This window comes from Papilio machaon, chromosome 21 (genome assembly GCF_912999745.1).
Source record: "Papilio machaon chromosome 21, ilPapMach1.1, whole genome shotgun sequence".
NCBI lineage: Eukaryota > Metazoa > Arthropoda > Insecta > Lepidoptera > Papilionidae > Papilio > Papilio machaon.
Window position 1 is genome coordinate 6,584,538 of NC_060006.1, and position 16,421 is coordinate 6,600,958.

Consider the following 16,421-nt stretch of genomic DNA (forward strand, 5'->3'; position numbering starts at 1 on the left):
AAGTCTGTCTACGACTGCACCATGAAATTGCTGCTCCTGAATATAAACATAAAATTCCAGACGTTGAACGTCCTGTGGTGGCATCACCCGCATGATCTGAATCACTATAGCATTCTAGGATTCCTGTCTTATATTCCTTTTTGTAGACAATACCGTAGTCCAGGGTTCCCTTAATGTATCTTAAGATTCTCTTGACCCTTGAAACATCTGCAGGAGTGGGCTTATCTAATGCTCTAGATACCACACTTATAGCATAAGCTAGGTCTGGTCTACTTCCAACCATAAGATAGGCCAAGGCTCCTACAGCTTCTCTATAAGGAAATGTAATTTCATCTATTGACTCTTTCTCCAAGTCTTCTTTGATAATAGGTGTTGTAACCGCTTTACAATCACTCATTCCAAAACGTATTAAGAGCTTTTCTGTATAATTCTTTTGAGAGAGTTTAATACTAGACTCTGTTTTTTTTATTTCTAGACCAAGGAAGTAAGTTGCTGCTTTGACAGTTATTTTGAAACGTCGTGTCAGCTCCTTCATAACTCTTTTTGATTCAAGTAGGTTGCTTGAAGCAATCAAACCATCATCTACGTATAAAGCCAATATGATTTTTGAGTTCCTTGTGTTTCTTATAAATAAACAGTTATCATTATCACATTGCTTGAAGTTAATAGATGTTAGATAATCAACGATGCATTTGTTCCAGCACCGTGGCGCTTGTTTTAAACCATAAAGGCTTCTCATCAGCTTGCATACGTTATTTGAACCATCATTATAACCCTCAGGTTGTTTCATGAAGATTTCCTCAGATAACGATCCATTCAGAAAAGCTGTTGACACGTCGAATTGTGTTAGCGTTAGTCCTTCATTTGCAGCTATGCTCAATACAGAACGTATTGTAGCCATTTTGGCAACTGGGCTAAATGTCTCTTCGTAATCAATGCCTTTTCTTTGTGTATAGCCACGAGCTACTAGCCTTGCTTTAAATTTATCAAGAGATCCATCAGCGTTTGTTTTAGTTTTGTATACCCATTTGCATGAAACTGGCTTTCTGCCTTTAGGTAGTGGCACTAAAATCCAAGTTTTCATCTCTTTAAGTGATTTCATTTCACTATTCATAGCTTGAATCCATTGATTCTTTTCTGGACTTGCAAGGGCTTCTTGATATGTCTTTGGATCTTCACCATTTGATAAAACATTTGCTGCAGACATCAAAACATAATCATCATATCGAACTGGTGGTCGTAGTTGAGATCTATCTCTCAATTGTATTCTCGATTCAACAGGTATACTACTATCTCATCTTCATGTATATCATGCTCAAAGATTTGTTCGTCATTTGATTCTTCATGTTCATTTTCAGTTTGGTCAGGTAAATCATTAAATGGTTGAGGCACATCACAAGTGGGTTCAATGTGAACTTCGGATTGAGATTCAACTTCAGATATTGGCAGATTAAATTCTGGCTCGCATTGTTTCTCACGTTCTTCCTCCCTTGCTTCATGCATTTTATGATTGTCGTTGTTTGAAGATAGCTCAATTTCAACAGAAGATTCTTCAAAAACTTCAGGTTCCTCGAGACCAATAGATTTAATGACATTTTCATTGAACAAAACATCTCTAGATCTGATCAAAGTGAATTTTCCATTTTGTTCACGTTTTAGAAGACGGTAACCATCATCTCCATCATAGCCAATCAATATACATCTTTCAGCGTTCTTAGACATCTTTTTCCGCTTCTGCTTAGGAACATGTGCATAGCATTCTGAGCCAATTATTCTCAGATGTTTGATTGATGGCTTCTTATTAAACCAGAGTTCATATGAAGATTTATTTGGTACTGGAGTAGGTCCAGTCCTGTTGAGGATGTACGTCGCAGTTGATATTAATTCAGCCCAGGCGGCAACGGGTAATTGTTGAGCGTGCATCATACTTCTGGCGGCCTCGACTAATGTCCGGTTTTCACGCTCGCTGCTTCCATTTTGTTGCGGCGTATATGGCATTGTAAGTCTTTGAGATGTACCTTCCTGTCGAAGTATTTTTCTCACTTTCTCATTGTCAAATTCTCCTCCATTGTCCGAGATGATCTCTTTAACTAAATATCCGGCCACTTTGTATTCTTGTAGTACTTGCTGTAGTTTTAAATGTACTTCAGACTTATGTTTGATACAGAATACGTGACGATATTTGGTAAAATCATCTTTGAATAGTACGAAGTACTTATTTTTGTTGAAGGATTCTGGAAAAGGTCCACAAACGTCAGTATGAATGACCTCTCCTGGTGTCTTGGCTCGTTCTCTAGTCCCAAATTTTCGTCTGTGCATTTTTCCATAAATACAGCCAGTGCATAATTCAGAGTCCAGATTAACTTTGAGTCCAAGCTCGTGTTCAATAACCTTCTTAACATGCCTTTTACTTTGGTGGGCAAACCTTTCATGATAAAGTTGCAGGACGTTATCAGTTGCTTCAACAGTGTTTATGTTAGGAGTGATGTTTGTTAAACATTGAATATTTAACTTGTACAGCCCTCCGTTCTTCACTCGTTTTCCAACTAATTTAACTTTGTCGTTCACTTTCAAATAACAAACTTCTCTCTTTGATATGAATTTGCTTTTATCTAACATGTCTTGTGCAGCAAGAACTGAGAAGAGATTTCTTTTAATTTCAGGAACATACCAGACATCATGAAGTCTAATATTTAACCTTTTGCCGTTTACAGTGGAAATTATATCAACCGCTCCTTTTCCAATAGCTTTAATCGTACCACTTGCTGTTGTCACTGTGTTATCTTGTTTGAAGTATTCAAAAGTGGCAAAAATGTCGTTGCGAAAGGTGACGTGATGAGTGGCACCATTGTCGACATACCAGTTATTTGGATCTTCAACTACAGTATTCATAGCTTGACTAGTAGTGATTTGCATTGCCAAAAGGTTAGTTTGGTTGGTATTTTGAGAGACTGTTGGCTTGGGAGGTCTTCCCGCAGAAATCCATTTTGAGCAGTTCTTTATTTTATGTCCAATTTGCTTACAATATGGGCATTTCAGCTTCTTCCCTTTCCGTTTGACTTCATCTCTATTGCTTGAAGTCACTAAAGCTTCAGCAGCAGTGTCTTCATTTTTGCAAAGTAATGCTTTTTCATGAGCACACAGTTGAGACGTAAGACTTTCTACAGTACGATTCTTCTTCGACAGTAAAATCCAACTCGACTTGAATGAGAAATAGGCTTCCGGTAATGTGTCAAGTATTTTGCATATTAACAATATATCCGGGAGATCAGACTTCTCATCTTTCGCTAGTTCAGTCTTCAATTCAAACCAGAGGTTCTTGATCTTAGACAGATGGGTAGTCATGTCGTGTTCAGGATTCTTTTTGTAACTGAAGAATTGCATACATAAATCATACGATCGGTCTTCGGAAGTTCCATCATAGAGACGGTGAAGCTCGTCCCATACTTCTTGAGCAGTACGAAATCTCATAATTTTCTGTACATTTTCATCAGACATATTTGCTGTGAGTACCAGCTGTGCTGCGCAGTCAATTTCATGATACTTCTTAAGAGCTTTTTCATAAGCAGCCCTTGCTTCCTCTGACGCAACATCATTGTCAGATAGCACTGGCTTCTTTAAGGTACCATTTATTGCTCGTTCCAAATCATTTGCCGAACCTCGAAGCAGTAGAGTTACCTTATGTTTCCAGGTTGGCCAGTTTGCAGCACATTCCAACTTTCCAATATTAATTTCCAGAGCTGTGTTAATTTCAAATTTGTTCATGGTAACGCTAACGCTCTGCTACCATATTAAAGTCCGTATTTAAGGATTTATTTTAATCAAAATTAATATTATAAGAAAAGTTAGAAAAACAATGACACTTGACATAACTAATAAAAAATAGTGACATATGACATATCTAGTAAATAAAAACTCTATGATGTAGTTAAAAATCTTCAACCAGTGTCTTTAACAGATAAATAAGTTATTGTTATACGATAAGTGAATAGATTTGCTGTAAAATTGTCACTGCCTCGAAAAATATTGGATATTTGTAGCTTAAATGTGATTTTTTTTTCATTGTAGGCTGATTTATGACAACAAAAATATATATATTAAGTCATTTTAGTGCAACGATACTATGTACTTATACAATTTTCGTATCTTATATCTATTTTTTTTTTCATTACTTGATAAGTGAATAAAATAAGCTTATCCCTTCATTAACCCTGAATATATGATGTAAGTTGTAAACTTAATTTTAACTGTTTTATTATTTTAAATAAATTTTCCAAACAGAAACTAAATAAAACTGAAAACATTACGTGTTCCGTAACAATGGAAAAAGTATCAACATGTTTTAATGTTCACGAATAAAAAAAATTACGAAATAATTTATTTAATAAAAAGAATTGTCTTGTAATGTAAATATTTTATTTATGTTTATATAAAGTGGTATTGTTAAAAAATGTGGTGTATATTTTTTAAATAAAGTGAAGTTGTATGTTAGAAATTGTTTTAATGTACCCAAAACTTCCAAAATGTTATTGACCCCGACAGCCGTGACACTACACAGTAACCTAGTTCTCAGAGCTGGTAGATGGCGCTACTATGAGATTAATTCTGTCAGAAAACATTTCACACATTCATAAAAGCATAGAAAATAAAAGACAATTTAAGACAGTCAAGGGCATCATCAGCCTACGTCCTAGACTACGTCTAGGTGGGTAGTAGTAGTAACAATTCTTTTTTAGCCTACTCCAAAAAGAAGGAGGTTTTCAATTCGACTGTATTTTTTTTAAATTCCATAACGCTTTTTAACATGTAGTGCAGTTTTTAATGAAATACTGACATGTAGTTTTTGAGTCATCTATATGGATAGGCTTCTTAGTGCTTTGTAGTTTATATATCTTACTAATATACGAATTTTTACATAGATGGATGTTTGTTAGAAGGTATAAGCATATCTTGATGAAATTTATCACAAATGTAGAACATAGTCAGGAAGAACACACACATAGGTTTATATAAACTTATTATGTTTTATTTTCCGCGCGGACGAAGTCGCGGGCGACACTAGTATATATGTGTATATATTTTTTTTGAGTACCAGGGGGCAGTAGTAGTCTATCATAGTAGTTTGTCTTATGCCCTCCGGCTTAGATAACTTTTTCGGTGTATACAAAAATCAGCAGTGGAGTTCTACGGTTAAGATGAAATCAAACACAAGATGAATTTCACTATAAATATATTTACAAAATGTATCATAAAAATATTATTGGATAAGGCACTCGGCTGCAGCTCTGTTCATCATCACATCACATCTTATATCACCAAAGAAAATACAATCAACTTATTAAATTATTCAAACTTTCGTGAGACATTATCATTAACTTATATAGAAACGGCTAAAACACTCACGTATATATATCTGGTGTCGGCACCGACTAATTTCGAGCCCATCGGGGGCCCTTCACCAGGGTGAGTTCACACACAAAACTAGTCGGTGCCGACACCGGATATATATACGTGTTTTAGCCGTTCTTATATAAGTTAATCAACTTATTTAAACCATAACAGCACCTTCATATCAGAGGTCCAAATAAAATATGAATTTTAAGACCTCATCTTAAAGTCGATCAATTCATTTTAGCGCCAAATCAAAAAAAGCACCTTTAGAATATTATCAATTCCTTTTTTAATAATACGTAATTCACTTGAATTAAAAAATATATCTTTGTTTCATTATTGTAAAAAAAAATGACAAAAATATTTTGATTGAAAAAAAAAAAGTAAAAAATTGATTGCATTTCCTTTGTCTAAAATGATTACTAGAACATTTCATAGTTATTACATTGCGAGTAAAAAAATATATAAAAAAAAATGAATAAGGTACTAAAACAGAATGTTTCGATACATTAATATAACCGTGGATTTCCATTGTCAAAACATATACAAATAACAAACTCTTTCTGATGTTTAGATGACTTTGTTTTTTTTTAGTAATACAGCTGTTGAATGTCCACGATCACACTTAATTAGTGACATCATTTTGACATTTTATAAAAAAAATTAATAAAAAAAATATGACACTAATTTTACTTATTAACATATATGAACGGTGAGACAAAACATACATTTATATGTATATAAAATTTTGCAGGAAACATGTTTCAATTGAAACATGTTCCAACTATTCCTATGTTGCTGATTTTATTTCTTCAGCACATTCAAAAATATAGTGTACTTTATAAATTGTACTAAAATTTCTTGTATTGTAAAAAAATTTAGACACTTTTGGATCATTTTTAGGAATTGTAAGGATTTTTTGTGTACAATTTAACTGAAGTGACAGTTTTTAATACATATGTACAGTCGAACCTTGATAAGCGAGAAGCCTCTATAAGCGAGAGTCATTGTTAGGTCTCGACAGACTTCTTAAAGCGAGAAACTCGGGTAAACGAGAAATCACGTGAACTCAAACTTAAAAAAAAATCGACTAAATAATAGTCTTGGTTTTTCAACGAGAATTAAAAAAAAATAGTTATATATTCATACAAATATCACTGCAGTGAAATTCTACGTTAATATTTAAATATTACAACGTAATATTGTAACAAATTTTTAAACAGATCTTAGTAAGAGGTTATAGCGAGCTTTAATTATTATAAAATAAAATTGCTCGCTGTATAAATTTAATATGAACATACAAAAATAGTGTAATTTATTTCGACTAACAAAAAACATCCTACTTTTTTATTACCTACAGAATTATATTTGGAAGCGTTTTAAAAATTAAATCTAATTATTGCTATCTAGTTTAGAAAATATTGACTTTAAATATAATTGAGATGTTCCATTGCTAAGAGATCAACAGAAAAAAAATACAGCAAAAATCAATATTAAATGTGATGCTTAACATCAATTCATTATTGTTTATATTGAATTTGTTAAAAAAATACATTTATATTTATACATAAATAAAGTTTAAACATATTGAAATATGATTATTTCGTCACTTTATTATATTATCCGACTCGAAGGACCAAATATGAAATTATCCGACTCGAAGGATCAAATACGAAATCTTTTAAATTTTGTAGAATTTTTTTTGGATTTGTAATTTAACGTAAAGAATTTTGATTGCAATGTCAAGTATTTTTTTTTAATTTTTTTTAATATAAAGATTACTTATTTACTATTTTATATAACTTTTATTGTTTAGGAACACAATTATTGTCATTGTTTATTGCTATTGAAGATATTGTATGTAAAATACATAACAATAAATATATAATAAGGCAAGTTTATTTTAATAATGTCAATATTAGAAGACGTATAGACATTTTAAAACCTTTTTTTTATAAATAAATTTAACCAAAATGAATTCATACAGATCGTAATTATTTTATTTTTTTATATTGAATTAAAGTTATTATATATTTCAGTAAATAATATATATTTTTTAAATTGTAAAATATATTTAATTTTGTGCATATATCATTTGTAATTGATTTGATTCAATAACTATTTTTACAAAACATCAAAAATTATAAATTCAAAAGGAAGGCAAAATTTTTATTCACTCTGAGGTCGTAAGATTGTGTTAAGAGCAATATTTTTTTTATATTATTTTAATCGAAATGTATAAATTTTATTATGCATTTATTTTTTAATCTACAATACATTTACCAAGGACAATTTTTTAATTTTTTATCGTTACTGAAATCGATTTTTAATTAATTTCACTATTGTTTTTTAATTGTAAATTAATAAGAATTGAGGAGTCTTATAAAACAAATAATTGTCACTTAATACATAAATATATACTGCAACTAAATATTGACTATGCGTACACAAACTAATGTACAAGTCGACTTTTCATATAAATAAGGCACTTTCATTAAATCTAATTGTGGAATATTAGCTCGTAGAATTACTTTACGATTTTTACCTGAAATATTACAAAAAATAAATTGTCTAATCAAAAATATACTTTTCTATCATATAAAGTCGAACCTGGATAAGTGAGAAACTCGGTGAGAGAGAACCCTCTATAAGTGAGAAACACGGTGAGAGAGAACCCTCTATAAGTGAGAAACACGGTGAGAGAGAACCCTCTATAAGTGAGAAACACGGTGAGAGAGAACCCTCTATAAGTGAGACACACGGTGAGAGAGAACCCTCTATAAGCGAGAAACACGGCGAGAGAGAACCCTCTATAAGCGAGAAACTCGGTGAGAGAGAACCCTCTATAAGTGAGAAACACGGTGAGAGAGAACCCTCTATAAGTGAGAAACACGGTGAGAGAGAACCCTCTATAAGTGAGAAACACGGTGAGAGAGAACCCTCTATAAGTGAGACACACGGTGAGAGAGAACCCTCTATAAGCGAGAAACACGGCGAGAGAGAACCCTCTATAAGCGAGAAACTCGGTGAGAGAGAACCCTCTATAAGTGAGAAACACGGTGAGAGAGAACCCTCTATAAGTGAGACACACGGTGAGAGAGAACCCTCTATAAGCGAGAAACACGGCGAGAGAGAACCCTCTATAAGCGAGAAACTCGGTGAGAGAGAACCCTCTATAAGTGAGAAACACGGTGAGAGAGAACCCTCTATAAGTGAGAAACACGGTGAGAGAGAACCCTCTATAAGTGAGACACACGGTGAGAGAGAACCCTCTATAAGCGAGAAACACGGCGAGAGAGAACCCTCTATAAGCGAGAAACTCGGTGAGAGAGAACCCTCTATAAGTGAGAAACACGGTGAGAGAGAACCCTCTATAAGCGAGAAACTCGGTGAGAGAGAACCCTCTATAAGTGAGAAACACGGTGAGAGAGAACCCTCTATAAGCGAGAAACTCGGTGAGAGAGAACCCTCTATAAGTGAGAAACACGGTGAGAGAGAACCCTCTATAAGCGAGAAACTCGGTGAGAGAGAACCCTCTATAAGCGAGAAACTCGGTGAGAGAGAACCCTCTATAAGCGAGAAACTCGGTGAGAGAGAAACCTCTATAAGCGAGAATCTCGGTGAGAGAGAACCCTCTATAAGCGAGAAACTCGGTGAGAGAGAAACCTCTATAAGCGAGAAACTCCGTGAGAGAGAAACCTCTATAAGCGAGAAACTCGGTGAGAGAGAACCCTCTATAAGCGAGAAACTCGGTGAGAGAGAAACCTCTATAAGCGAGAAACTCGGTGAGAGAGAAACCTCTATAAGCGAGAAACTCGGTGAGAGAGAACCCTCTATAAGCGAGAAACTCGGTGAGAGAGAACCCTCTATAAGTGAGAAACACGGTGAGAGAGAACCCTCTATAAGCGAGAAAAATATCATGATCTCTTGGATTCTCGCTTATCTAGAATCGACTGATTTAAAAAAAAACCTCCTACGAAACGGACAAAAAAATACTATACTTTGAGATGAAACCGAACTTAATTTGAATGACTTTGTATGAGAGAAAGTACACAAATCATTCAAATATCCTCACAAGTAATGATAAGCTTTTTTTTAGATTTATTTCAGCCTTACCTCGTGTTATCAATTCAAAGCTGCTCGTAGAAAGCGACGCGTGTGTTGGCGGAGCCCTGGCGCAGGCGGCGCAGAGTGGCGTACTTGTCCACGCCCGCGGCCCCGCCCACCGCCCCGCAGGACTCCGCCCCGCGCTCCGCCCCCTCAACGCGCAGCACTGAGAACTCGCAGCGGAGCGACTCCAGCTGTCGCTGCAAGTGTTGGGACTTCGCCAAGTATTCCACCCTGGAGACAGATATTGGTTCAACAATGAACCAGCTCATCAGCTACAAGACCACGACCACACAGAAGATAGGCTTCAAGTGGAAGTCATTCCACGTACAGTCTGATGAGTGTGTTGCTGAAGTTCTTCTTTCCCTTGTCTTATAAGGATGAGAAGGGGAAGTGGATTTCATGAAGGACGTAGGAAGGAGAAATATTCACGTCTTCTCCACCGTTGATTAAAGGTAGGTAACGCATCAGCAATTGGGGATGTCTACGGATAGCGGTCACTTCGCCATTTCGGCGAATTCAAGTATCCGCTTGCTAGTTTGCCATCTTTTATCATAAAAAAGATGGGTGGCAATAATATCACATGTCAAATAAAACAGTGACACGCATTTACATGCAAAAGAATTTAGTACATGTTTATATCCGACTTGAAGGACCAAATAAATAAGGACCAAATATAATAATAAGTCTAATTTCTGATACTAAAAGCTTTAAACACTCATTAAAGTGCGCATTAAAGCAAATAACTTATTTAATGTAGTACAAATATAGTCGAACCAGGATAAGTCAGAACCCTCTATAAGCGAGATATATATCTCTCAGACTCTCGCTTATCCAGGTTCAACTGTATTTACCTTTCCTTCTCAATCTCTAGCGAGAGCCGGTGTATATGAGGGTCAGAGTCGTCTGGCACCAGCTGGTAAGAGTTGAGGTCCGTCTCCGGGGCGCCATTGTGCAGAGTGACACCCCCCGCACATGACACCTCCACCTCCCCCCTCCCATCGCCACGCCCCTCTCCCAGCTCCGCGGGAAGAGAACAAGTGGACGGGAACAAACTCGATGGTACTGTGGAACACTGACAAGAAGAAAACATTAATCAAGAAGACCTAAATCTTTCTAATCGTCACAACGAACGCTAGATGACTCTGAGTGGTAATTAATGAACAAAATAATCCAGTTTAAAGTCAAAAGAAGTGCTATTTGCCATATGGTCATTTTGACCATAAATTTGTTCAAAGTACCTTGGTTCCGGGGGGTAGCGAGGCTGTCGAGGAGGTGGAGGATGTGGTGAGGAAGTTGATGAGCTTCTCCTTGGCGGTCTTCTCAGCGAGACGTGCAGCCGCCAGCTCACCTCGCAGCCGTGCAGCCTCCGCCGCGCGCTTCTCTGACTCCTCCACCAGCCGCGCAGTCAGGAACTCCGCCTCACGCGTCTTCCGCTCCAGGTGTACCTGCATTAATACAATATGGACATCTATATATATAGTCAGAAAGTCGTGTTAGTTACACTATTTATAACTCAAGAACGGCTGAATCGATTTGACTGAAAATTGGTGGGCAGGTAGCTTAGAACCAGGAAATGGACATAAGATAATTTTTACCCCGTTTTCTATGTTTTATTCCGCGCGGACGGAGTCGAGGGTAAGAGCTAGTTGTAAATAAATCAGAAAACATAACTTTAAACAAGTACTCCTATAGTTTAGTAAATCATAATGGCCGCTATGTATACAATTCTGACGTGCCTCAATTTATTTTATAGGAAAAAGTGGGATCACTGTTATTATAAATTATTTATCTGACTCGAAGGACCAAAGTTATTATTTTTTTCTTTTTTTATCGTATAATAACCTTTTCTTCCTCAGTCTTGATATTGGAGAGTCTAAGGCGTGCGTTCTCGCGCTCCACATCGGCCGCCTTCTGAGCCAGCAGTGAAGCCTCCTCCTCCGCAACACGACCCTTCTCCGCCAGCAGCTCCGCTGTCTCCTCCGACCTCCGCTGGACATAACAATCTTACTAATATTATAAATGCGAATGTTTAAATGTATGGAAGTCTGAAAATATCACCAGAAATTTGGCACAGATGTAGAACATAGTCTGGATAGTCTACTTATTAAGCTTTTTTTTTTCAATTCCGCGCAGACAAAGTCACAGACTACAGTTAGTCTCGCATAACAATCTAACATAAAAAAAAATTGTTGCACAAATCACTTTGCTAAATTATCACTCTGCTCTCTTTCTAAGGCTTCTCTGTCACTCTCTCTTCATGCAGCATCTCCACTCTCACTCACCAGCGCATCATTGGCGAGTCTTATCTCCTCCTGATACTGAAGCAGACGTTGCTCCATAGCACTGCGCTCGCGCTCCGCAGCCTCACGCAGCTGCTTCTCTCGCGCCAACTTATTACGTTCTATCTGACGACGCTATAAACAACATTGTTACTAAATTAAAAAAAATGTGATCCGTCATGGGACTCCTGGCAGATGTGAAACATCGTGTGTGTACAAGTAATGTGCATAAAATATTAAATATTATAATTAAATAAAGATAAAATAATAATAATGTATACCTCAGTATAGCGTGGCGACCCGTCGCCACACCGTATACTCTACTACACATAAAATATATACATATATGTATACCTTAGTATAGCTTGGCGACCCGTCGCCACGGCAAGCGTCGCCACGCCAACGATTCGGTTTACAAGTGATCCTATAGATGTTTCACATCAAGAAAAAAAGACTCATGACCCCTATGACACTCATGACAAGAATACCAATCGATTGACACCCCAGGTGTCAATATCGGTTCAGAAGTTTAGGCTACAGGTGGTAACAATTTTTCACCTGCTTCTCCTCTTTAGCTTGGGCCTTCATCTGCTGTACTTCCATTGTGTCGGGTTTACGTCTCCGCATGTACAGGTCGTGGTTACCTATACACAGGTCTAGAATCTGGAATAAATAAAGTAAAAGTCTAGATTTTTATTAGCAGGAAAGCTTACATAATTTTTTTTATGATTAAAAACATATTAAATAGTCAACGGTCAAAAAAAAAGTTTTTTTTTGAAAAATTACGTTTTTACAAAAAAAAAAGATTTTTTTTTGTAAAATTACGTTTTTTTTTTTAATACAATTGAAATAATTTAAAAAAAAAATCTTAATAAACATCAAATTCAAAGCTATATGATTTAAAATTAATAAATAAAATAATTAAATAAAATCCTACGTACCAGTTTATTCATACCCTTAGGGGAGAAGAAAATAAAATTAGTGACACTCTTATCAACAAACTTGATGACAAACTTCTTATCATCAAAGGATATGTGTTTGATCTCGGACCAGGGGAATGTGGTCTTTGGTGTCAACTTGTTGTCCTTCTCATAGATGTTCAATCCTAAAGCTGTCACACCTAAGTACAGATCGGTTTCCTTTTTATTCTGAAAGTAACATCATTTTATGATAGAACTAGCTTTTACCCACGATTTCATCCGCGCGGAATAAAAAAATGCACACAAGATAAAAAACAAAGTTCCTATGTCCGTCTCCTAGTTCTAAGCTACCTGCCCATCAATTTTCAGCTAAATCAGTTCGAACTATCTTGAGTTATAAATAGTGTAACTAACACGCCTTTCTGACTATATATATAGATAATGCCATGACACATATTATATTTGATAAAGCAGAGACATATAGTCAAAGAGAACGCGATATTTCTCTCGCTCATAAAGGTTTCTCTCTTACACGAGTTTCTCGCTTAAGGAGGTTGTATGTCGGAACCGGACAATTCAAGTTGCTCACATAATCAGGTACATCTTATTATTATTATAAATGCAAATGTTTAAATGGATGGATGGATGGATGGATTTTTGTTTGAAAGTATCTCCGGAATGACTAAATGAATTTTGATGAAATTTGGCACAGATGTAGAATATAGTCTGAAAGAACACATAGGCTATTATTAGGTTTATTTTTCCGCGGTGACAGAGTCGCGTGCAACGGCTAGTTGATTTATAATATTAGTGTACTCACATTAATAGCAAAGTAATTGACTCCGTACATGTCCAGATCCTGAGCTATCTTCAAATACTCCATCTCCGCTTCATCCCTGGACATACCTTTGTGGTCTGCATACCTGAAAAAAATCACAAACTTTTAATTTTTCTGCAAAAACATAATATACTGTTTTTTTTGGGTTTCAGTCTCTTCATAGATGTCTATTCTGGTAATGATATTCTAAAATTTCACATTTCTCATAGTAAAACAACCAACATATAAACAACTGTCTATTTACCATATCTTGATGCGATCCTCCCACATCTCGGGGGTCATTTGATACTGGTCAATGACGCGCTGCGGCAGTAAATCTTCACTAGCCAGCATTCCCGGCTTAGATGCACTCTCATCATAATCTCCATACTAAAAACCCAACATACTTAATCTCACAAATAAATAATATAATCTATTATCTTACTAAAATGATGAATGCGAATGTTTGGATGTTTGTTTGAAGGTAACTCCGGAATGGCTCAACAGATCTTGATGAAATTTGTCACAGATGTAGAATAGTGTGGAAAAACATATAGGCTACTTATTAAGTTTTTGTCCATTCCGCGCGGAAGGAGTCGCGGGAAACAGCTAGTAATATTATAAAGAGAAAACATAAACATTGTATGCAAGAAAATCGTAACTTTTTACCTTAGCCTGCACAGCATAACTAGCCAGTAGTACCGAGGCCTCCGGTGGGCAGTATATATCCATGCTAAGTATGGCCTGCTTCACTTGTAAGAAGAGCAGGTGCTGCGTCACCTCTTGGATCAGTTCCTCAGCCACATCCTCCGGGTACAGCTTGCATAGCAACATGAAAGGCGTGCCCGGCATTTGTGATACACATTGGTCCTGTACTGTGAAATTTTGAATCATAAATTAATATAATGTTTGTAAGCTGGTAATTCAAAATGGCTAAATGGATCTGGATGAAATTTTACACATGGATAGATTACTGTCTAGAATAGAATGTAGGCTACTTACTACTGTTTTTCAATTTCACACACACAAAGTTACAGACAACTTATCTATATATATAATGAAAGTCGTGTTAGTTACACTATTTATAACTCAAGATTGTTCCAACTGATTTAGCTGAAAATTGATGGGGAGGTAGCTTAGAACTAGGAGATGGACATAGGAACTTTTTTATCTTGTGTGCATTTTTTTTATTCCGCGCGGACGAAGTCGCGGGTAAAAGCTAGTACTCATTAAAAACAACAAATACATAATTAAAGAAAATTACTAACTAAAATAATAATGAAATATGTGGTGCAGCAACCCCACGGGATGCCAGCAGGGAAATACTGGATAACTGAGATCCTACTGTATCTATTTATTAGGTAAATAAGATCTTTTATGTCAATCATTTTTCAATTAAAAAAAGACAATACACATCTTAGATTATGACAAAAAAAGTTCTAATACAAAACAAGAGAGAAATCTTAAATCTATATATATAAAAGAAAGTCGTGTTAGTTACACTATTTATAACTCAAGAAGGGCTGAATCGATTTCACTGAAAATTGGTGGGCAGGTAGCTTTGAACCAGGAAACGGACATAGCATAATTTTTACCCCGTTTTCTATTTTTTATTCCGCGCGGACGGAGTCGCGGGTAAAAGCTAGTATTATCATATAAACAAAATGTTTGTCAGTTAATTTTAAAAATATCATGTGTGTACATGGCGTTACCACTCACCTCGTTTATCTAATTTGAGCCAACTTATAAAGTGCTTTGTATCCTCAAACTGTAGTCCAAAGAACCATGTCTCTCGGAGTCCTATAGTCCTGCACACCAGGTCAAATAGGTCCCGACCTGTTGCTCTCCACTGCAACAATACACTCCTAAGTCTTAGATTAAAGAACTGCGGAGAGAATCCACAGTAATAGTAATATTTTATTGCCTAAATTTTAAAACACAACTAAGAAAAATGAGGCCCTTGTTTATTTTGGCAAGGATTAGATAGTTACGTAAATTACATTACACCAGCATGAAAGAAACAAAAATGTTATGGTTTAAATTGTCTAAGATGTATGCATACATATGTTTATTGAAGAAAAACCTATAGATATGGCTATAGCACTGACCAAAGTGTAAACACTAACATCAAATATCAATTATTTGTAAACAATGCAAAATTAGCAATTTAGACTACAAAATATATCGTTGCTATCTTCTTGATAATGGCTAATATTTTTGTTATAAAATGGAAGTTATCAAATTATTCTGAACACCACCATTGTTGTCTAATAGATAAGGTCCTGTAGCAACAAACAATACGAACTCTGACCTCCGGGTCAATCCGTGACTCATAGCCGCATCACGCGCTAATTTGTGTTAATTTTCCGAAATTACAACAGTAAACAATAAGGGTATAATTCGCGCCTTTATATGAAATCTCACCTCAAGGTTAAATTCTAACTCCGCATCTAAAGTACACACTTTCACGGGAAAAGACTTGGCAGCCTTCTTTCTTCTAAAAGGCGGCATCATTCTATCACATAATTGCACAGTCAAAAGAAATTTAACAAAACACAAGCACTAGGTTATGACAAATGTTCCAACATAGTTCCCAATTGTATGCTACATATAAGGTTTACGTAACGTACAGACCGTCGAGGAATGCGTGTAATTTCACATTGCGTACTATTTCCAGCCGATAATATTTACAAACAAAAGGAACGTCAATGAAACAAGAATGCGAGGCTGAATGAAGAAAAATTAGTCAGAAAAACCAATTACGTTTCGTTTTACGTTTTGTAAAAAATATTTGTGACACAGACTATACAAATGTCAATCTAATTGTTTAATTTTAGTCCTGTGTCACAGGGGTTTAAAAAATAAATGTTTGCACTGTTTAAAAAAATTATAGAAATGTGGAAT

General features: G+C 35.7%; 2 protein-coding genes across 2 annotated transcripts; one reads left to right on the forward strand and one right to left on the reverse strand.

The window, feature by feature from the left end:
• The first annotated feature begins 7,364 nt into the window (after positions 1-7,364).
• On the forward strand, positions 7,365-9,131 carry LOC123722221 (translation initiation factor IF-2-like). Its single transcript, XM_045683373.1, has 3 exons — positions 7,365-7,381; positions 7,996-8,978; positions 9,100-9,131. Exons 1-3 carry the CDS (start codon positions 7,365-7,367, stop codon positions 9,129-9,131), a joined length of 1,032 nt encoding a protein of 343 aa, XP_045539329.1.
• Positions 7,773-16,281, reverse strand: LOC106712978 (merlin). Its single transcript, XM_014505670.2, has 13 exons — positions 15,942-16,281; positions 15,237-15,366; positions 14,187-14,392; positions 13,783-13,907; positions 13,521-13,623; positions 12,722-12,928; positions 12,339-12,443; positions 11,784-11,915; positions 11,344-11,490; positions 10,740-10,946; positions 10,353-10,573; positions 9,508-9,732; positions 7,773-7,936 (listed from the first exon to the last, which is right to left on the reverse strand). The coding sequence occupies exons 1-12, from the start codon at positions 16,029-16,031 to the stop codon at positions 9,522-9,524; spliced, it is 1,884 nt and encodes a 627-aa protein (XP_014361156.2). The 5' UTR covers positions 16,032-16,281; the 3' UTR covers positions 7,773-7,936; positions 9,508-9,521.
• Positions 16,282-16,421: the final 140 nt, after the last annotated feature.

Excerpts from the sequence above, each read along its gene's own strand:
- LOC123722221 (XM_045683373.1), top strand. Across the intron at positions 8,979-9,099 it reads CTCTATAAGCGAGAAACTCG|CGAGAAACTCGGTGAGAGAG; the intron begins GTGAGAGAGAAA and ends AACCTCTATAAG.
- LOC106712978 (XM_014505670.2), bottom strand. The coding sequence starts at position 16,031 with ATGATGCCGCCTTTTAGAAGAAAGAAGGCTGCCAAGTCTTTTCCCGTG. Across the intron at positions 13,624-13,782 it reads GAGGATCGCATCAAGATATG|GTATGCAGACCACAAAGGTA; the intron begins GTAAATAGACAG and ends GATTTTTTTCAG. Across the intron at positions 12,929-13,520 it reads TCAATTACTTTGCTATTAAT|AATAAAAAGGAAACCGATCT; the intron begins GTGAGTACACTA and ends TGTTACTTTCAG.